At 39.8% G+C, this 22,806-nt stretch overlaps 1 protein-coding gene across 2 annotated transcripts in view; it reads left to right on the top strand.

Moving 5' to 3' along the window:
- Positions 1 to 1,777: 1,777 nt before the first annotated feature.
- GRB2 (growth factor receptor bound protein 2) overlaps positions 1,778 to 22,806 on the top strand; it is a 70,949-nt gene continuing 49,920 nt past the window's right edge. The window contains exons 1-2 of one of the 2 annotated variants that reach the window (XM_037807935.1): positions 1,778 to 1,964; positions 8,169 to 8,365. In XM_037807935.1, coding sequence (XP_037663863.1) covers positions 8,288 to 8,365 — 78 coding nt within the window. In that variant the 5' untranslated portion in view covers positions 1,778 to 1,964; positions 8,169 to 8,287. Of the gene's footprint in view, positions 1,965 to 8,148; positions 8,366 to 22,806 lie in introns of both variants that reach the window. The other variant, XM_037807934.1, reaches the window with a different exon arrangement.

Genomic DNA, 22,806 nt, shown 5'->3' with positions numbered 1-22,806 from the left:
CAGTCAGCTACTCTGACTTGCAGATTCATTTTCTTCTCCTGTCACCCAGGGCCTCCCAAACGAAGAGCTGGCCTCTTCCTCTTGGCTCAGCAGCCAAGTCCTTCCCTTTCATTTCCATTTTACTGGCCACCAATCTAGGACAGAGTGTCATAGTGGGGGAGAATATGGGTTTTAGAATAACACAGGCCCAGGTTCAAACCCTGGGGCTGCTAAATTTGGGTTTCCTTGGGTAAGTTAGTAACCTCTCCAAACCTCAGTTTCCAAGTCTATAAAATGGAGATATTCTCCATGCTGTATAAGCAGGTGCTAAATAAATGGCCCTCTTGCTACAGTCCCCTCATATCAGGCATCTCCTGCTCAGAAAACTTCAGAGTCGGTTGCACATCAGTTGATCATGAAACCTAAGCCGTGCCTCTTGGCCTTGCATCTCACCCCTCCACCCTGCCCCCACCCCACCCCATCCTCCACCCCACCCCATCCCATCCTCCACCCCAACACATCCCAATCCTGGGCTCTGGCCTATCTGCTTTCGTCCCTGCTTTCAAGTTCCAGTTCCAAGTAATGGCGCTTTCCTCTCTGCAGTCCTAGATGTAGTTCAGTGGTACTTGGGGCCAACTGCTTTGCCTTGCAGATGAGGCAACTTTCTCTAGATCACAAACTGCTGAAAGCAGAAGCTCTGTCGGGGTCATCTTTTACTCTCCCTAGTACTTTGCCTGCAGTTGATGGTCAATAAATACTTGCCCAAAGAACAATTCATCTCCCTTATTTCACTGGGTTTGCTTCCTCTATAGAATCAGAGGTTTGGTTATTCTCATTTCAATGCTATTTGTTGGCTTTCAGAAAGCACATTAACGTTAGGTGCATTCTGTTCTCTCCTTTAACTGGAAAGAGCTTTTGGAACTGAAAAACAAGAATTACTTCTCCAAGCCCCATCTTCTGCCACTCCTCCGTATTCACGTACAGACATCGAACTTCTTAGCCTTGCACTGAACACTTCATTCTTTCTCACGCCTCCGTTCCTCTGTATGCAACGCTCCCTCTGCCTGGAACGCTTTTACCCCGGCTTCTGAGCCTGGCGAACTCCTACTCATCCTCCAAGACTCAGTCCAAACATCACCACATCACCTTCCCTGCGAAGACTTTTCTGCGACGGGCAGAGTAAGTGACCCTCCCTCCTTTTTTGTAGCATCCTCAGCATTCCCCAAATAATTTTAACAGTAGCTATGGCATCGTCTACTTTCCTTACTCCTCCAAACCGTGAATTCCTTGAGGTTCGGGATTTTTGTTCGTCGTTGCATCTTTTATACCGAATACATATTAGGCACATAATTTGATCAATGAATGAACGAATCCGTTATTTCATCTAACACTGCAGCGTTTGTATGGAACGATTCTCAAACATTTCAAGACCCGATTCTCTATTTAGAGTGCTTCGCTTTGGAGGGGGATCCCCCTACCCCCAATGCCCTTGGTTTGGTGGAACAAGGGAAAGTGATTATGGTTTGGAAAGAGTTACACCTTCAGGTCCGCGGAGTAATTTACTCGCTCTGGCAACGAGAGGGTTACAAGGACATGGGGGCGGATCCATTCCGGTGCCACCTGCGGCGCGGCGTCCTGGCGCGTGCGCCCTGGCACCTCGAAAGTCGACCTGCGAAGGCCGGGCGGAGGAGGAGCGCTTGCGCTGTGGACCTTTTCCGCCGGGAGAAGTCTCGTGGGGGGCGGGGCGGGGAGGAGCCGCGCGAAGAAGTTCTCGCGGGACCCTGACAGGAGCGGAAGCGAGGCGGCTGTGCTGCTTCGGCGACCGGGCGGCGGCGGTAGCGGCGGCGGCTGTGGCGAGGAAGGAGGCTGTGGCGGTGACGGCGGCGGACACAGACGCTGCGCTCCGGGAGCAGCAACGGGGTCGGCGGCCGCTCGCACCGCTGCGGAGGGGCCGGCCGGTAGTGGAGCGGAGCAGCTGCGCCACGGTGAGAGCGGGCGGCGGCGCTCGGCGCTGCGCCGGTGCTTCTTTCTCCCGGCCCCGCCGCGGGAGTCGGCCCCGGAGGTTCGGGCCGAGGTCTCCCAGGGCCGCCGGGCCGGCCGAGGGGTTCGAGTCGGGGCGGCTAGACGAGGAGAGGAGTCCCCTGGGCTCCAGACTCCACGTTTCCCCTTTTGGGGCGCTTCCTTCCTGGGGACCGTCTTCCTCCGGCCTTGGCTCTGGGGCAGAGCCGGGGGCTCCTTGGGGTGGTTCTCCATGAAATTTCATGCCTTCATCGTGAGGGTTTGCGCAGAAGGGGCTCGGAAGAAGCCTGGGAGGCACAGGGAACTCATTTTCTGAGTCAGTCTGACTTAGCCCGGGAGGCGGGGGATTTGGGGCAGGCTGCAAATGTGGTGGTGATGCTCCTTCAACCTGCACGGCAACCACGTCACCGAATGTTGGTGTTTGGGGCCCGAATTTCGTGAAGGAATCCTGCAACCCTATTAGTACCGTGCGTTAGAAAGTTTGCTAACGGAGCCAGAAGAGATGCCTTTATTTCTGTCGCTATTTTGGGGGAACTACTCTCTGAAAAATATTTGTTTGAAAAATTAAAAAAGCAGTTGTTGGGTGCAGTGCTCCTAGGAAAGATTTTGGCGAAAGAGAAACACGTATTTTTCATTTGCAGCGCTCTCTGTATATGTGTATATGTATATATCATAAGCCATATTAGTCACGGCTTGTGTAGAAAGTTATTATCGTTGGCTTCAAATTCTATAAAAGTACAGTTTGCAGAGGAGCTGAAGTTCACTCGAAGTCTAACTTAGTATTGTGGACTCAGAATATATTTAAAAAGACACATGGGAGAAACCAGCATTTGTCTATTTTGGCTTTCTTGTCCCTCCTTCACTTTTTCCTTCAGCTTTTGCCTTCCCTTGCTATCTCTAGGTCTCTCCATTTCAGTATAGACACTAAATACGTATTTGTATAATGCAAGTCATTTGCCTCCCTCCCCACTTTTCTCTCTCTCTTTCTCTCTCTAATCTACTTCCCCTTCCTCCTTACTGTCTTGTCTCAAAAGCCACTTCTGCTGTTTGGTGCTGGCTGTTGGTTTTCTCCCTCATTTAAAGGTTCCGTTTTGTTTCTTGAGAAGATACCCTCATTCTGGCTTCCATTCCTTTACTTTGAAGCAGCCACTGTGTTCCTTCAGTCAGCCAGAAGGGTTGCTAGAGAGCCATGCGAAGCTTAAGTTCTCCCTCTGGGAACTAGGAGGCTCAAAGAATTGAATTCATCTGTAAGTAATCGATGCTACCACTAGGTCACAAGTGTAGTTCGCTTGTGTTAATTTGTTCTAGTGTTGTTTTTCGCTATAAGATGATGCTTTCGTGCTGGTTTATGCTTTTCTTCTACGTCTCTTTTATTTTAAGGAAAATTGGGTTGGTTGGGAGCTTGTATGACTTTTTAACTTTTAGTGGGAGTTAACGGTTAATGTTTAAAAAATGAAAGTCATTTATAAGCTTATATTACAGTAGAATTAAGATAACACGAAAAATTTAATGGAATAGAATTTATTTAGACCATTGATGAATTAAGTTAGTGTTAGCCCATTGTAATACTACTAATTTATTTTTTTCTCAGTCTCTCTTCTCTGTCTGTTGCATGTATAGTCAGCCTTCTTTTTTGGGGTGGGGGGGCGCAGATAGGGGCAGAAAGAAATACTTTTATTTGCTCTGTTGCTTCTTCTCGTATTCAAAAATTTCCAAATCTCAAGATAAAAGAAGTTAATTCTTGTAATCAGCCTTCTTTCATAGTAAAAACAAGCATTTAAATAAATGGTTGAGGCAATCTCAGCAAGCTGAGATTTGAGAGGATTACTAGGTTTTGAATACTTCATGTACTTAGAGATTTTTTCTAGTCATTCTTGTTATCATGTCGGATATTATGCAGCAGCAGTGTTCTAATTACATAGAGCAGGAGAAGAGTAATATATTTGGAGAAATGAAGTAGTACAGAATAGAGAGCCATCATACTCTCCCAAGAGAAATTATTAGTTACCTGCTTAATTCAGAAGAACTCTCCAGCACTATTGAATTGAGATTCTTGGTGGTTTTAGGTTTTGTTTTTGTTTTGTCAAGTTTGGCTTTTTTTCTGGTTGTGCTAAATGGATATGCATTATTTTCATTTTATGGGAAAACATTATATAGTTCACTATTTGGAATGCAAATTTTAAAATCTTTTTAGGAACTTTTATTGTACAGTAGTAATTCTTAAAATTTAGTATGCGTAAGAAGCACCTGGGGATCTTATTTAAAATCAGGTTCTGGGCCAAAGGCCCTTACGTTGCAGAACTCGAGGATCCCCCCTCCCCGCTGTGAATCTGTCTGTGAATGGGGTAATTCTGATGCAGAAAACTTCCAGAATGCAACTTACGGTAAAGAATGAGACTGAGTGTGGCTGAAAGTACAGCTCCTCTGCGTGCAAAGTAAATATTTAGAAGCCTGATAGAATAAGTGACTATTGATGTGATTCGTTTTCATATGTGTACATATTTGAGCACTGTTAGGACTGTGATGTGGAGCAATTTAATTTTAAAGTTTATACTTAATAGAGCTCTTAATTTGCCAACCAGAGAGTTCTTCTGAGTCTGTATGTAAATGGAAGTTCTAGATTTACTGTTAGAACATGGGGACCCCTCTTGGAAAAGGGTCTGATCGTGCTAGTTAGCACCTCTTGAGCATTTTATGCCAGAGACTCTGCTGTTTAATCATCAAAATAACCTAAGGTTATCAAAATACCTAAGGTAGGTGCTGTTGTTATTCCCATTTTCCAGTTGATGGTATTGAGGATTAGGGAATATAAATTATTTCACCCACCAAGTTAGTAAGTGGTAAAATTATAGTTGAATCCAGGTCTAATTCCAGAGCATCAGTTAGTAAAAATAATACATGCTTATTGTAAAAGCAATGAAATAGAATTGAGGTGAGTGTATAGGATAGCAAGTAAAAGTATTCTGTGTTCTTGCTCCCAGATATAACTATTGTTAACCTTCTTTTTTTTTAGCATACACTGATACATTATTTTGCTTTACAGAAATGGGAAAGACTGTATTTTTCTGCAGTTTAAGTTGATGGTATGTCTTGGTACTTATGTAGAAAGATATTCTATAGATACACTAAGGTATTGATAAAGTATATATGTATTTTGCACATTGTTTTGTGGAACTGTTTCAGTGAGATAAATCCTCAAAAGTGGAATTGTTGGATCGGGGGGGTATGTATTTAAAAATTATTGGTAGATATTACCAAATTACTCTCCAAAAAGATTCCTTAGTAGAATGTGGGTTTTATTATTATAACCCAGTGTCAAGCACATTGTCTTGTAGTATCTGCTTAAATATATGTTGAATGAATGAACATGGGCTGGGTAGTGTGCTTACCCACTCTGTGGCAGAGATTGGATATTGTAAACCTTTTTAAAAATTGCCAATTATCAGATGAAAGAAATCTCATTGTTTTAGTTTGCAGTTTTTTATAGTGAGGTTGGGCATCTTTTCAGATTTTAAGACCTAATATTTTGAATTCCTGTCATATGTTGGGCTCTTCATATATATTAATAATCTGTATTGTCTAATTTAATGCTTGTGAACTGTGTGAGGTAGATGTTATTATCCCCATTTTAAAGATGAGAAAACTGGAGCATGTTTTAAAAAAAAACTTGGCCAATATTATAGGTGGTAGTTTCTGGGTCATTACTTGAACCCAGCCCGACACCAGCGACCGTTTGGGTTCTTGACACTTAACTATCCTGGCCCAGTTAAGTGTCATGTATTTTATTTTTTGTGAATTTTGGGGAGAAGCGAGTTAAATGGAAGAAAGAAAAGAAAATCCTGCAAATGTCTTTAGGAGACAGTATTTTAGAATACAATGTATATGGCTTGAAATGATCAATTAAGTTAATATTTATCCTTAAAATTCACTGTCTTGTGCTGCATTGCAGAGACATGTGCTGATTACACTTGAGAAAGAATCAAATTAGGCTTCATTGTTAGGTGTACTACCAACCTGTTTTTCTTGGGAAACGCTGGCATGTTATCATTGATACATAGTCCCAAGGAACAGACCTGGAGACCAATTAAAATAAATAGGATATGGAAAATATGATGGATAGGCATGTGGCATTTGTAAAATTTAAAAAATAGGTACATTGGAAACCAGGCAAATAAAAAGAAAAGAAAACAACAACAAGCATTTACAGGTGCCGGGAAAAATTGATGGACTGTACAAAGAAGAATGTGTATTGGTTGTACGTTATTTGAATAATCAATGAACAATATTTTATAATGTACTGCTACCAGAATATGTGGTATTACTGGGATAGCACAAGGAGAAATTGGCAGGGATGGAACAGCTAAGTCCTTTTCTTTCATCTAATAGGTAATGGCTGTAATAAATTAAGAGATGGCAGTAGAAGCATATTGTTTAGAAATATTGGAAGTATATGCAAAGAGAAGGCTAAAAAGTTGAGGGTGGTTGCTGGTGGGGGTTGGTAAGAAACTGCTCTTTTTTCACAAGCCTTTTAATACTCTTGACTTTTAAAATTATGCACATGGATTAGTTTGGTAAAAGTCAAATAACTATAGAGAGTATGAGTAAAGGGCAGTAAATTCATACAAAAAGGTGTATTAGTTACCTGCAGCAAAAGGTTTGGCTTTCAGAATTTGACTGAAGGACTTTTATTACTAGGTGATTTCTTTCCTCCTTGCTAACATTCATCGCCTTAATATTCCCAGGTGGCTTACTCTTTAGTCCATTTGCAGCTAGGCTTCATGCCTTAATAGTTAACTCTAAAACAAAAGAATAATAATCGCTCCAGCCCCTCAAATGAGCTCTCTGCTAGGTCATAATTATCCAAGAGAGGTGTCACTAAAAATATCTGTCCCCATTCTGCCAGTAGCAGTGTTGTTTTCTGCTTTTGTTTAGCGTGTATGAAAACAGTGACTGAGCAAGCAAGAATGAGGCTTTCTTTTCCTTTAGTTAAGCAAAGACCTAGGTTGAGTCCCCTACTCATGGTCTGAGACTTCAGAGTAAACTCTGGCAGGGATTGTTGTGCTGCCACATCTCACTATCCTCTGGTGATAACCTAAGGGTTATTACCCAAGCATTTATCTGCAAGATGCAGCCTGGATCAGCTTAGTGCTCCTCCAGCTCTGGGAAAGAAGCTCTTCTCAGGATAACTAGGAGAGGCTTCTGTTTGATCTTCTGGTACAATCCTGCACTTTCTTCCCTCTGACAAGATATTTTGCAGCTCAGATGCTGAACAAGGGATTCCTTTCGAGTGTCGATCAGGACTTCAGCTTTGTTCCTTAGGGAGTTAGAAATAACTTGGAGGCTATTTCTGAATACTAAATCTTGGTCATCTGTTTCAAGGTAGGGGTGGGGGCAGGGGCTAAGGCTGTCTTGGGGGTCTTCCGGAGACAGGGAGCCAACTAAAAGCTCCAAGGTTGAATCTCCTTTTCTCTGGTTGTGGGAGCTGATCACAGTTTTGAAGTGGTGGTGGTGAGTGGGAAGCCGCCTGTGTTCACAGTAGCAAGTTGAATGACCAAGTAGTTCCTAGGTTCACTTTCTCCTGCTTCCCTAGGAGCAGGTGGGGGTTTGGTTTCTGAGAAAAGCGTAAAGCAGCTGCTTAAGCCCAAAGCCTTCAGTGCTTGCTTTTGACTGTGGAGTAGGTGAGCCAGCATTCTTAGGAAACCAGAAAGGTTGGTGCGGAGCAAGGAGGGGTATGGGACTATTTAATCGAGAAAAGCCTGGTGCCCTCCCCAGGATGAGGCCTTTTTTTCAGGGCACTGCTTTTCGTGCCCAAGATGAGAGTATAAGGGGTGAGGGAGGAAAGGTGGAGGCTGAACGGGACTCCAGCCGGTTCCCGCACAACGAGCACACCCAGCGGGAAGGAAGAGGAAGTGTGTTCTAGAATAGCTCAAGCAGTTACTGCCATTGGCCGGCAGGCCTGTCAGTCACCTGGGGGCTGAGACTGAAAGGAGGAAGGAGATCGGGGCTGCTGCTTGGGAGGGAGGAAGGGAGGGAGGGGGGCTGAGGCTGGCCGAGCCAGGGGGCGTGGGGGCTGGGACTGCAGGCAGATTGGCAGGGCGGGGCTGCCTTCCACCCTGGCCACTTCCCTTAATGGTCCCTCTTCTGATTCAGGGTGGCATTGTGTGTCCCAGGGTGCAGGAGCAAGTCCCAGAAGAGAGGCGAGGCTGAGGCCAGAGCGCTGGGTTGTTTCAGCAGGGAAGAACTCCCTTCCCCCCTGCTTCAGGCTGCTGAGCACTGAGCCTCGCTCAGAATGGAAGCCATCGCCAAATATGACTTCAAAGCTACTGCAGACGATGAGCTGAGCTTCAAAAGGGGGGACATCCTCAAGGTAAGTGTTGATGCCTAGCACAATGCTGAGCTTGCCTCTCCTTGTAATCACCTGTCTTTCTTTGGCTTGATAACACACACAGACTCTGTGCTCATTCTTTTTTCATTTTGCACTTTTAGCATTTACCATCGTGTTTGATCCCGATAGCTTGAGATAGATGCTGAGTAGAATATTAAATATGACTTAGGAGAGTTGGTGTGATGTGTGGTCTTTAACTGCCTTTGTGTAAATCCCTGAAGTATTTGTATTTGTTTGTTGATACTGGTGCTATTTCAAGTAAAGTCAAAGCAATTACTTGTAAGGAAGTTTATGAGTAGATTGATTTATCTTCCAATGCTTTATTAAAAAAAAAAATCTTCCTGGAGCACACCAGAGGATTTTTTTTTTAAAGACCTAAATTTGAAATGTTTATGTAAAGCATTTGATTAGTCTTATTTTACATAGTCAAAAGATGTTTGCCTTCTGGAACGTGATCCTGGTGGGTTAGAAATTAATTTCCCCCAGCTTAGGTTATTAGAAGTATATGCTAAAATTCATTATCGAATTTCAATGTATATTTATTCTTTGTGGAAAAAACTAATCTAGTTCTAAATAATTAGGTTCAACATGATGTTGTACAAGTCAGATTTCAATTTTCTTAAAAGAAACTTGAAAAACAGTTACCCCATATTAAACTCTAATTGCAGAAAAGAAACCTGCTGACAGTTTAAAAATAAGCTGCTTTTACAGTTTGCAGTTTGTTTTGAGCCCCACTATTTGCACTAGGATTTGCTCTCCACCTGGCACATGTTAATTATGTTGTTTACCCAATTGACTGGAGCAGTTTGCCCTTTTGGATATGTAATTTATTTTTACAAGGGTGGGTGTTATTGAACACTGCGTCAGCTTTTAAATGAGGAAAACCTCAAGTCTAACATTTTGAGTGTTTACTGTGACTGGTTTTGACCTTTTTCCCTCTGGGCCTTAGTTTGATTATTATGGGGAATCTGCCATCCATTTGTTTACTACCTCTAAATGACATTCTTAGAATTTTATAAAGAGGAACAAAGTGGAAATGTAGAATTTTGTTCCTTCATAAAAGGACTTTTGTTTTGTTTTGTTTTTTTTAAGTTACATGGATCTATCAAGAATTATCAATTTGCTCTTGTTGGTCAAGCCATGGCGTTCTACTCTGAGCTTGCCTGCATAGTAGTTTTTTAATGTTAGAAATTTAGGTTGAACTTCATAGAAAGTAATACTGGGGAGCTCTTTAAAGGAGGAAAAAAACCTCTTTTTGTGTGTGTTCGTGTTCTTTTTAAAGCTGTTTATATGACCCTGAGTTTTTTGAGAGTATTTTCAAAGTCAGCACTGAACGGTCAGAAAGCAGAGCCAGCTTTGGGTTTAAGAAAGACAAAGATTTTCTGTTTCGTTAGAGAGCTAGAAATGAAAGCAAATGTAACTTCGACTGCTTTGACTATTAAATTATCCTGTGTCATTGGTGCTCATAGGGGATAATTTGATGTTTTCATAGGCGATTACTGATTTCAGCAGATTATCCACTCATGAAGTCATCATAAGATTGGCTACTCAAGTGCCCACTATTGTAGCCTGTACGAAAGCCCTTTTAGGACCAGTTTTTTGTTTGTTTGTTTAAACTTTGATTTCTCTGTTAAGCTTATCCTAGAAACTTGAACCTGAAAGGCTGGCAGTTCATCTTTTTCTCTAAGTCTGTCATGTTATATAGCTAGCACTAAAGCAACAAATTAAAACAAAGCCAGGGATTTAAGGTTTCTTTTCAAGAAATGTTCCCTGATTACTGTCACTGGTTTGTCCTAGACCTAGACCATGGGCATTTTATAATTTCTCCAACTTATAAAATTGGTTAACTCTTGAAAAAGTGTAAACCCCTTCTCTTTCATCCTGTAAGTCGGGAAGAGGATATTGTTTAACATTCTCCTCATATGGCGTAGATTTTTCAGAAATATCAGTTATAGGTGAGAAAGTACTCACATTTGCTTTCACATTTTCCTTAGGGAGAAAGAAAAAGACATATATTTGGTTCTTTCCAATTTGGTATATAACCAGGAGTGAAGTCATGAGGCCATTATTGCTTTTGACCAATGGCCATTAACTATTGGTTAGTAATCCTGTGGCTTCACTCCAAAAGAAAAAGAGAGTGATGATACAGTAGTGGTCCGTTGTCTCATAACTGAAACAGCTGAGGGAAGAGATGGTACATTGCTTTGTCTTAAAAGCTGTTACTTTAAAAACAGCTGATTCCTAAAGGAGTATCTGGCTTCATTTGAGTGGCTTTGATTTGATGTGATAACTCGGTAGGATGTTTAGGGGTGGCTGAAGTAGCATTGGCTGGTTTAACTTGATTAAAATAGGAGTATTTTTGTCCCCTCCTGATAAAGGGAACATGTACATATGGATATTGAATATGTTTTATTTGAAGATAGTGAAATAGAGAGGGGCCTAGATCTCTACCTCTGACTAGCACTCAGGAGGATTACATCCTCTCACCGTCTTTGAGTTCCTGGTTACCTTCTGGTTAATGTTGACTCCTGTCCTCCAGCAGACCACTTCCTTACTTTCTAGCTACATATTAACATGTCCAGCCCTCAGGAAAGAGAAAAAGAAAAGCATTTTACTGGAAGCCTAAAGTAGAACAGAATGCTTCAATATCTCTGCCTTGTTACTTTCCCTTTTGTTTTTTTCTTGATTAGGGTGGGTGGGAGGTGGAGGGCACACTGGGGCGGAAAAGTGGAAGGAATTGCTTTTCCATTGCAGGTTTCAGTTCTTGCCTGAGTGAAATGAACCTAAATTTCATCACTGGTAGAGGACAGGCTTAGATAGTTTCAGGATTCTCCACTGAACAAGACTCCTGAATAATCCATCCTAAATCACATAAAACCTTCTGAGCTTACCCAAGAATTGCACCTACCACTTAGGGCCTTATGTGCATGTGCTTCAAACGGTGCCACACAGAAAATGAAAGACCTTTTTGAGCTTTCAGACCTCTGATTATTTCATCCTAGAGCCAGCTTCTTGCTTTCTATCAAGGCAGACCTTTGGGTCTAGTAGAGAACCAACCCTGGCTTATCTAGATGGCTTCTACTCTGGCACTAGCGAATCTCCTAAACTACTGAACTACTTAGATCTTGAGTTCACTTTTGGATCTTTGAAATGTTCTGTCTCAGGGCTGCTCAGATAACTCAGAAACTCTGCTGTTACATATCAGTCAAGACTCACCCAGCATCTTTTTTTTTTTTTTTTCTTTAACTGGTATCTCATTGTGGTTTTTATTTGCAAGTCCCTGATGACCAGTGATAAACATCTTTTCATGGGCTTATTGGATATTTTTATATCTTCTTTAGAGAGGTGTCTGTTCATTTCCTTTGCCCATTTTTAAATTGTGTTTTTCTTTGTTGTTGTTGTTGTCTAGTTGTAGCAGTTCTTTATATATTCTGGATGTTAAACCTTTATCAGATATATGGTTAGCAATTATTTTCTTCCATTGTGTAGGTTGTCTTTTCACTTTCTTGATAATGTTCCTTGAAGTACAAAAATTTCTAATTTTTATGAAGTCCAGTTTATGTATTGTTTTCTTTTGTGGCTCATGCTTCTGTTGTCATACCTAAGAAATTGCTGCCAAATCCAAGGTGATGAAGGTTTCCCCCTGTGTTTTCTTCTTAGTTTTATGGTTATAGGTCTTATATTTAGGTTTATGATCCATTTAGAGTTAATTTTTGTATGTAGAGTGAGGGAGGAGTCCAACTCCATTTTTCACATGTTGATATCCAGTTTTCCCAGCACCGTTTGTTGAAGAGACCATTTTTTCCCCAAATAATGCACTTGGCACCCTTGTTGAAACTCAGTTGGCCATAGATTTATGGGTTTATTTCTGAACTATCAATTCTATTGCATTGGTCTATTTGTCTGTCTTTATGCAGTTACCACACTGTTTTGATTTCTGTGGCTTTGTAGTAAGTTTTGAAATCCATAAGTGCAAGACCTCAAACTTTGTTCTTCTCTATTCAGGGCCCCTTGCAATTTCATATAAATTTAAGGATTGGCTTTGCCGTTTTTGAATACGGGCTGCCCAGGATTTTCTTGAGCCACGTTCTGGGATAAGTTGCTTCGTGAATTAAGAAAGAAATAGAGATGCTTTCTCCCTTAAGGAACTATAAAATCAAATAAGAGGAGTGAGATTAATATATGAAACATGCAAGGCAGTATATAAAATTACAGTATTTTTAGAACAGGAAAAACCTTTAAAAACCTCTTCATCTAGACTTTTATTACTTTACAAATGAGGAAATGGTGTCCATACCAATAGAGGTTAAATGATTTCTCCAAGAGTGCACTGTTGTTAATAGTAGTGAACTGGTATTTAATGGAAAGCTAAAGTTCTGTTACACACTGTAATTCCTAGAGTAATTCTGGAAAGGAAGAGATTGGTATGAACTGAGAGCTATGTGGGAGAGGTGTGACTTGAACTGGATCTTGTGAAATGAATAGGACAGGACTGGCTGAAGAGAAGGGAGGACATTCTAGAGGGAGGGATGGGGGAAAGTTGTGCTTGTTGTGTGTGAGAGGAATGCTAGAATAATGGTATAGACTGGGACATGGTGGAAAATAAGGTAGAATTGGAGCCCTTTAAGGAAAACCCAGTAAGAGTTTGAATTTGGTCCTTAGGAAGCCTCCTAAGATTTTTAAGCTGCTGATGAAAGTATTCTGTGTGAATACTGGATTGGAAGGAGGGAGGCCTGGAGTCAGAGCGGGAAAAGTTATACAATAATCAGGTTGTAAGATGCGTGTCTGCATAGGTGTTGAAAACTGGGAACGAAGGAGGGGGTGGTTTAAGAGATGCTGGAAGGAAAAAGAGTAGAGATTTCTGTCTGTTGTCTAGGGACATTTGAATAAATTTCCTGTGTACCTGAGAAAAGAATGTCCATTGATGAGGATCCTGAGAGCCAGGAATCTGAAGTATGGTTTGGTTGGTTGTAGTTTTCACAACTATAGGTCCTGAATTTCAGCACAGGAGTCTCACTTCAGGTGTTTGAATTATCAAATCTAAAATATAAGAGGTCAGAATGTTTTTTGGTTTTGTTTTTGTTGTTTACCATCTTAAAGTCCTAGTATCGCCACACTTTGTAGAAGCATTTCTTTACCTGTTGAAGAATTCTTATCAGTCTTGTTGATTAAACCCAGAATATTGCATTTAATCTTTAAGAATGAGGACTGTTGTTTTTTCCTACAGTAAATGATTTGTTTGCCTTTCATTATATTCATTTCTCACCCATCCCAGCCTCCACCCCTGTCAGCTGAATGGACTATTTCCAAATAAGTACTGAGAATAAATTTTCAGTTCCTATACAGGAGTCTTTTTGGGGGGCTGACTGAAGACCATCATCCCTCTGGAGAAAGACCTGAGTAAGGAAATCACCATTCCCCCGTGTTTCTCTGGGGTCTTTCCAGTTTCACCTATGTAAGTCATTGCAATTGAAGTTATCATTGAATAGCTACCGTTTATGAAGCATTTACTATGTATACCCCTATCTTATACATTATTCTAAACTTGTCAGCATGGAAAGGTGTGTGTTATTAGCTGCATTTTATGGGTGCAGAAACAGGTTTAGAGAGGTTCAGTAACTTGTTCCGGTGCACATGTCTAGTGTAAGTGTCAGAGCTGTGGTTTGATCTTGGGAGGTCCTGCTATGGGGCGCCCTCTACAATCTATGGAAGATTCTTGTAACATTAGGAATGAGTGAACCAGAAGCGTGTATCAGCTGTCCTGCTTTGCTTCTGTACCAGGGGTGGGGCAGACACCCTGTGGCATTGCTTCTACTTGGGTGCATTATTGGACATCCTGTCTAAAGTACAGTAACTTTGGTAATGAAAGAAGTGGACATAATAACGAGTTCCTTTTGCCTGTCAGATTAGCAAAGAATGATGGTGACCCTACCCTCTGTTGGCAAGGGTGTGGAGGAATGGGTACCATCAGCTCCTGTCAGTGGAGGTTTGAACTGATAGCCTGGTGATATGCATCAGAACAAAAAATGACCTGGCCATGTTACTGTTAAAAATTTATTCTAAGACAATTTTCAAGTTTAAAAAAATGTAGACATAAGGATGTTTATTTCGGTGAATCTAATACACTATCTAAGATGCACAATAATATGTGCCATACAAAAAATTGCTGCCAATTAAATTTTGAAATACCATCAATTGTAAGACACATCCTGATTTCATTGATGTTAAAATGTGTAAAATTGGGCACCTTGGAATTAATGGAATTACCGTATTAGCAAAAAAAATCCTAAGTAACCCATCAGAGGGGCCACATACATACATTAGATTATGGTGCCTTCGGTATGGAATGCTGTGAAAGCTTTAGTGTTGGTGTAAATCTGTGTCTGTGTAGGATGATGTCTTCACCAGCACAGAGAAATGTTTAAATGAATTATTTTTTAATAAGTAATAATATAACTAACATATTGAGTACTTCTCATGTCCTCACACTAAGCTAAGTATTTTACTTGCAGCCTCTTTTAATCCTCACAATTATCCTATAAGGACTGTTGTTATCCCCATTTTACTGACCAGGAATCTGAGACTTGGATTAAATAACTTGCCCAAGTTCACACTTCTAAATTAAGTGACAGAGTCAGGATTCAAATTCAGGCCTATTTGAGTCTAAATTCTGTGATCGTTACCACTACCCTGTAGTGCCTGTCCACGCACAAGTAAGGTCAAACTGGAGAGACAGCCTGTTCATGGACAATTGCTGCGTGTTCTACTTGGTTGTTGTATACCTAGACTTTTTTCTGAGTGGTCCCCCAAATGGGAACACTTACCTCCAGGTGACTGGTTTTCAGGGGATTTTTACTTTTTTTGTTGTTCTTCTGTATTGCTTTAGTTTAAAAGAGAACATATGACAGTTTTATAAAAACCAATAAAGTTACATTCAAATAGTAAGTAGTTAACATCTTACATCTAGTTTACCTTGAGGCTGTTACAGGAAATTAAAGTTCTCTCTGAGGTTTGTTTGTTTTTTGATGGCTTGATGGCTGAGGTTTAACCTGTTTTTAAATCTTTTAGACTGAAGTTGACTGTGGTATGCTCAGTGTCAGTAAACCTTGCGATTTCCTTCTTAAAAGTGACCCAAAGTAATAGCTAGAAGTAAATACCTGAAACTGCCAAACTCCAACCCAGCAGTCTGGACTCCTGAAGACAATTATATAATAATGTAGATTACAAGGGGTGACAGTGTGATTGTGAAGACCTTGTGGATCACACCCCTTTATCTAGTGTATGGATGAGTAGAAAAATGGGGATAAAAACTAAAGGACAAATGGGGTGGGATGGGGAGGATGATTTGGGTGTTCTTTTTTCACTTTTATTTTTTATTCTTGTTCTGGTTCTTTCTGATGTAAGGAAAATGTTCAGAGATAGATTGTGGTGATGAACGCATAACTATGTTATCATACTGTGGACAGTTGATTGTATACCATGGATGATTGTATGGTGTGTGAATGTATTTCAATAAAACTGAATTTAATTTAAAAAAAAAAAAAAGTGACCCAAAGTGACTTTTTTTTTTTTTTTTTAAAGAAAAATCTTGGTCCTCTTGGCAGCTCCTCCCTTCCGTTCCACCTCTTTGTGGATATGGAATGAGAGACATCTGTAGTGTTAGAAATCTCTAGGGCTAGACTGCCTGGCTTTGAATCCAAGCTCTGCCACTTACTGGCAGTGTGATCTTGAGCCATTTATTTGAGCACGTTGGGCTTTGGTTCCCCCATCTGTAAACTGGGAATGAGAGTACTTGCCTTCCTAGGGTCACAGGCAATATTAAAAGAATGTTAGTGTGCTTAAAGCCGTGACTACTTGCTTTTAGTTTTATAAATGTTATTCAGGTGCACAGCTTTGATGAGAGGATGTCAGCCTGGTCCCCAGATCAGTTGACTGATAAGTGACATGACTACACATAAAACTGGCCAGATGCTTGTCCTGACATTACCTCAAACTCAGAACTGTTCAAAACCTCTCCCAGAGCTCACCTGTGAAAGCACAGCATTGATGGAAGATTGTTTGGAAGACAATTAATTTCTCTATTCTTAGAATTCTTTAGTTTCTCTCGGGATTAAACCTGAAATCAAAGAGACGGGTACCTGCCCTGCATCATGTGTGTGGGGGCTCTCTTTCGTAGATTTCTTTGGCTGGGTGGAGCTTTGGGATTATGTTGCTGGTTTACATTAAGAGATGTTAGAAGAAACAGCCCTTGGAAAAATTCATTGTTGTGTTTACTGCAAGGATATTGGGGTCTCTTTATCTGTAGTGTCTTCAGTGGGAGAACAGGCTCTCTGATCTCAATACAAGAATAGGTGATTTCCCCCAAACAACTTAAATCTTAAGGATGCTTAAGGATAATGTTTTAACGTTTCCTTCTTTACCTTACGGGAAAACTTAGAGCCTACTTGGGCCTGTTCCTAGCAGCTGTTCTTGTATTTTTTTTGTCCTGACATTTTTATCAAAACAGGTACTGATTATTAGCAAGAAAATACTGAAAGCTTTTTCTTCATCCTAACACTGGCTTTTATTTTTAACTAATTTTTTTTAACAGTAAATTTTTAAAATCTAGATTTAGCAAAATGGCAAAAGCCTTTTGTAACATTTTGCTTGGTCTAAAAATCAGTTTACTTATAAGGTGAGAGGAAATGTATTTTGGACCTTGAAACTCTAGGGTTCACAAGAAAGAATATATATTTTCAGTCAGAATATTGATTATTTCATATCTTGTTCATATCATTTTGTCACACATTTTAAAAAATAGATAAACATATACCTGTGTTTGAAAAGGAGTGCCAAAGAAAGAATATATTATTTTATTGGCAATATTTTGATGTCACTTTAACATTTTAAATTACTTTAATATACCTTAATAGAAAAAAAAACCTCAAAGCCCTGCATAAACCATAAACTCTTGTATTTTTACTATTTTCACATCTCTTCTAGGCTTTATCATGTGCACATTTTTTAATGCTGTAATTGTGAGCTTAATAAAATACAACATAGGTTGACATTTTCCTCATAATAGGCTTATTAATTATTTTTAATGGTTGTATAATATATTAAGTAATGTTCTGTAATTGATTTTTGCTGGATATTTTGCTTGTTTTAAAAAAGATGGAAAGACAGACAAGCAAGACTTTGTTTTGTTTATGCTGCAAATGTTTAGCTTTAAAAGTCAGAAAGCTTTGCTGAGACCTTTTGAGATAAAGGTAGTAACATTGAAACATTCTCACTCATGTGTACTGCCAAAGCAAAAAGAATATGGCCTTCTGCTAACAGTTGGTTTTCTCTGAATGTGGGGAATATGGAGAACTTTCACTCTCTACAGCATAGATTTCTATAATGGAATGTTTTTACAAAGATATGTTAATTTTGTAATCAAAAGCAATATAGATAATTTTTCTAAAAACAGAAACAGTACAGTAGTTTTCCAGATGTCGATTTACAAGTTAACAAATATTTCAGGGCTAATTTTGCTCTTTTACAAGGAAAAAAAAATCACCCATACAGCATTCATTTAAGACTTTTCATTTAAGACTTTTCTTGGTGCAGGAAAACCAAGAAGCGTCTTCAGATTGTCTGAGGCTGTTATATAAACTTTATGTGGAATGTATGATGATAAACTACAAACACATGCAGCCCTTTTCCTTGAATAGAATAAGCAGATTGGCCCCAAAACTGATCTTGCTATTCAGATTTCTAGTTATACCCAGCTTATCTTTTCCCTGCACCTGATATGAAAATAATGTTATATGCTTTCGTATGTATTTAATTTTGACTTAAGTCAGTTTTCAAACTGGATTAAAATTACTAATGCAGCCAAATTGCTGTTTTACAGAGGTGTAATTATCCGTTTTTCCTTCTTTCTCCTTCTTTGTCTTTTGTCCATTTTTAGCTCTGGTCAAGCTTATATTTTATTATCTGTCAAATTCTATAAGATCTTTAGATTAGAAAGGTAATATTAAGAGACTAAAATACAGATTTGAAATTATTGGTGGGTTTTACTTATCTGTGGTTTCCAATTGTGCCTACACTTTATTCTTTTTAAACATCATTTAATAGAAAAGTATACAGGAAAGTCAGGCTGTACTCCCTCGTTTCATCCAAATAACTCCTTTGAGATTCAGTGAACAAATAAATGCTGTGCTCATTCCCTTTTCCCAAAGAAAACTGCTGTGCAATTTTTTTGTACCTTTCCAGGGGAAACAAAAAAGATTTAATCCATATAGTCATAGATACTTCTACTATACTTTCTGGATACAGTGAGAAAAACAGTGAAGCCATATTCAGGATATTAATAATGAAAATAGGAAGGCACTTCACTTTTGGAGAGAAGGGAGAGAAAGGTTTCTGTTTTAGGTATACCTTGTCTTTAGAAAACAACACTAGCTCATTAGATTTCTATTCTAGGCTATTAGAGAAGATTGTAATGATTAATAAGACTTTTTGATATTATGTGTTAAAGCTGAGTCGTAGTGAATCTTGTACCTTAGATTTACAGGTTTACCCGGTTAATTTTCTCAGAAGTCGTGCTGACACAGTCCTCCTTGGGGATCCAAATGAATTTGTGACTAAAGGTCTCACTTAATGTTAGAAGTGGAAACTGGTAGACCCTACAGGTCTTTCCTTGAGGTTAATTACTTAATTGGTCTCCTAAATTTAGGTTATTGCTATAGAAGATCTAATAATTTAAGTTTTCATAAACTAGAAAAGTCTTTCTGTTCAGAAGTCTTTATCTGCCTTCCTTATAGAACTCCATCCACTGAACAGCTGTTGCCTTTATAGTCAGTGAAGTAATTTTCAAATTTAGTTATTACTTTGTTAGTATTGTGTGGTAAAGTGAAAGATTTCTGCATGTTCTTTCCCTCACGCTCTTCCATAGTAGATATTAAAGGACACTCATAAAGGGCATGCCCTCATCTGCATATTCTTAGGAAACCTGATGAAAAATGATTGTTGTATTACCTTATCTGGGTTTGGGTTTTACACATAACAGAATAGCAGCCTCAGTGTGAAGTGAATTACAGTACATTTTTCGTTTTAGTGTAGGTGTTTACAGCTATAAATTTCCCTCCAAACCCTGCTTTAGCTGGGTCCCATAAATTTTGGTATGCAGTTTTGGTTTGTTGTGGTTTTGTTTTCATTCACCTCAGAGTATTTTCTTGTTTCTCTTGTGATTTCTTCTTTGGCCCATTGTTTTTTTTGTTTGTTTGTATTTCAATAAAACTGAATTTCAAAAAAAATTCACACACAGTACAATCATCCATGATATACAATCCACTGTCCACAGTATGATAACACAGTTATGCGTTTATCACCACAATCTATCTCTGAACATTTTCCTTACATCAGAAAGAACCAGAACAAGAATAAAAAATAAAAGTGAAAAAAGAACACCCAAATCATCCCCCATCCCACCCCATTTGTCCTTTAGTTTTTATCCCCATTCCTCCACTCATCCATACACTAGATAAAGGGGGTGTGATCCACAAGGTCTTCACAATCACACTGTCACCCCTTGTAATCTACATTATTATATAATTGTCTTCAGGAGTCCAGACTGCTGGGTTGGAGTTTGGTAGTTTCAGGTATTTACTTCTAGCTATTCCAATACATTAAAGCCTAAGAGGTGTTATCTATATAGTGCATAAGAATGTCCAGCAGAGTGACCTCTCGACTCCATTTGGAATCTCTCAGCCACTGAAAGTATTTCGTCTCATTTTGCATCCCCCTTTTGGTCAAGAAGATACTCTCAGTCCCACGATGCCGGGTCCACATTCATCCCCGGGAGTCATGTTCTGCATTGCCAGGGAGATTTACACCCCTGGGAGTCGGGTCCCACGTAGTGGGGAGGGCAGCGAGTTCACCTGTCGAGATGGCTCAGTTAGAGAGAGAGAGGGCCACATCTGAGCAACAAAGAGGTACTGAGGGGGAGACTCTTAGGCACCATTACATACAACTTTAGACTCTCCTTTGTGGTAACGAACTTCATAAGGGCAAGTCCTTTGCTCGAGGGCTCAGCACGTAAAACCGCCAGTCCCAATGTTTGTGACAACATCAACACCAGTCCAGGTGAGGATGTCCAACACATCCGCACCTTCCCCCAGATCCTCAGTGGCCCATTGTTTTTTTAGGAGTGTTGTTTAATTTCCACATTTTTGTGAATTTTCCAAAATTTCTTCCGTTAATTTCTGTTTTAATTCTTTGAGGTTGCAGAACAGACTTTGTATGATTTCAGTCCTTTTACATTTATTGAGGCTTGTTTAATGGCCTAGTATGTGGTCTACTGTGGAGAACTGTTCCACTCTGTGCTTGGGAAGAATGTTTATTCCATTTATTGAGGAGTATTCTCTAGGTGTCTGTTAGGTCTAGTTGGTTGATTATTTTTTTCCCCATTTTTATGTATGTGTATGATGATACTGGTAGCATGTTGATGAATTCTTTAGACCATTATACAGTACCTTGGTGTGAATCATAGCAACAGATTTTGAGTATCTCCTAGGTGAAGGGTGCTATGCTTAGTGCACAGAGTGATACTAAAACTAGGACTCAAGATATAGATAATATTTAATAATGCACTGCCATGGTAGAGGTATGTGCTAGTTGTTCTGAATGAAACAGACTTAGTAAGACATGGGTGTTGAAAAGTTTTTGGAACTTGTGATAGCTTTGTCCATCCAGATATGACTGGCTTGCTGAAGACTTTTGTTTCTAACACTCTAACATTGTCAACTATGAAGAGCTGTTGCGGTTGTCCTACAACACTTGGAAGTTTAATTACCTTTCAGTGTACATGGCAGAGCTATAAAAGCAGACGTGTGCCGTGTTGATAATGGCATGGCACATGCAAGAGCTTAAGTGGAATTATGATACTTCTTGTATATTTTGTAAAAAATTTTAGATAAGTGCCTTCAAACTAAACTTCATCCCCCGACCCCCACTCCCTTAAGGAAATGCTTTATGGGAATGGATTTCTACTACATGGTTGTATGTAGAAAATATGGAGTAGAGTTTTTAAATGGGGTGATTTTTAACTAGAATGTTCCGTTTATTGAAAATGGCCTGAACTTAACACCATTCTTGCAGTAACTTCTCAAATGCAAAGGCTTAAGCTTTTTATTTTCTCTATCACCAGAAAGTGATATATATGCTACAAGTTTGTGTATATCCTAGATTGTTGTACACTTGAAACATGCTATCTAGGGATTAGTTTCTAAAGTCACAGCAAGTTTGTGATCAAAAGAAGTGGAATCATGAATGCCCATTTCATAAAGCCTTTGAAAGAAAATTTGCTACTGTAACCATTAGCCATACGTGACTGCTTAAAATTAAATTATAAATTCATTTCTTCAGTTATACTTGCCGTATTTCAAGTGATCAATAGCCACATGTATTGCATGGTGCCAAGAGACAACATTTCATTTCCATCATCACAGAAAGTTCTGTTGGACAGCCCTGCTGTAGAATGTCACAGAAAGACAGTGTTTTGTGTTTGAAATGTGAGGAGTCACGTCTCCCCTTTGGATTGCCGACGACTGATAGAGGTGGGGTCTTCCCCTTCTCCACCTCTGTGCCTTTCTTCCTCCAGCCTGGGCAAAAGCAGGTGCTGGGGACCTGTTTACCACCTATTGCTGCATCTTTACCAGTGAAAGTCGAAGGGCCGGAAGAGTATCTTAGAGTCACTCTGCTGGGGTGGCTTGTATGCTGTTCTTGAGTCAAGCGCTGCCTCTTCTAATTTGGGTTTCTTGTGTCACTGGATGTGTAATGTGGTTTTAAGCTAAATGTGCATACAGCAGCATCTGAGGCACATCCAGAAAGCAGAGACAGCATTTCTTTGAATTCAGCAAAACCATAATTATCATGTTTTCTCTTCAGAACTCCGTTTTATGTAAATAATCTTAGGCAAAGTCTTAACCTTATCGTAGAGTCATTTTGATTCTTTGGGTTAACTTGCACCAGAATTTCGCACAATTTAATATCCTCATCCGAAAGTCTCTACAGTGTTTCATCGATCAGCTTTTTTGCCAGTGATGTCAGACATAATGGGTCAAGTAAACTTAGTGGCTACATTTAACAAAATTTGGTCAATTTTCAGTTAGTTGCTTAGTTTCCCTGAACACTGAGCTGTTTCCCATCTTCTGGTCTTCAGTCATATTGTTCCTTTTGTCTGGTACAACCTTTAGCTTTTGTTGACCCTGGCCACCTCTCATTTTTCCCTCATTCCTGAGGGCAAGCCCAGGCTCCAGGGAGCATCCCTTCAGGTGCCTTCCACTGCCCTTCACACCACGGTGTACCTCTTATGGTATTTCTGCTTCCCCAGATCATAGTAGATTCTTAGACGTGTGTCTTGCATGGTTCTTAGCAACATAGCAGTTACATGTCTT

Source organism: Choloepus didactylus, chromosome 18 (genome assembly GCF_015220235.1).
Source record: "Choloepus didactylus isolate mChoDid1 chromosome 18, mChoDid1.pri, whole genome shotgun sequence".
NCBI classification, from domain to species: Eukaryota; Metazoa; Chordata; class Mammalia; order Pilosa; family Megalonychidae; genus Choloepus; species Choloepus didactylus.
The sequence above is the reverse complement of the archived record's forward strand: the minus strand, read 5'-3'. Positions and strand labels throughout refer to the sequence as shown.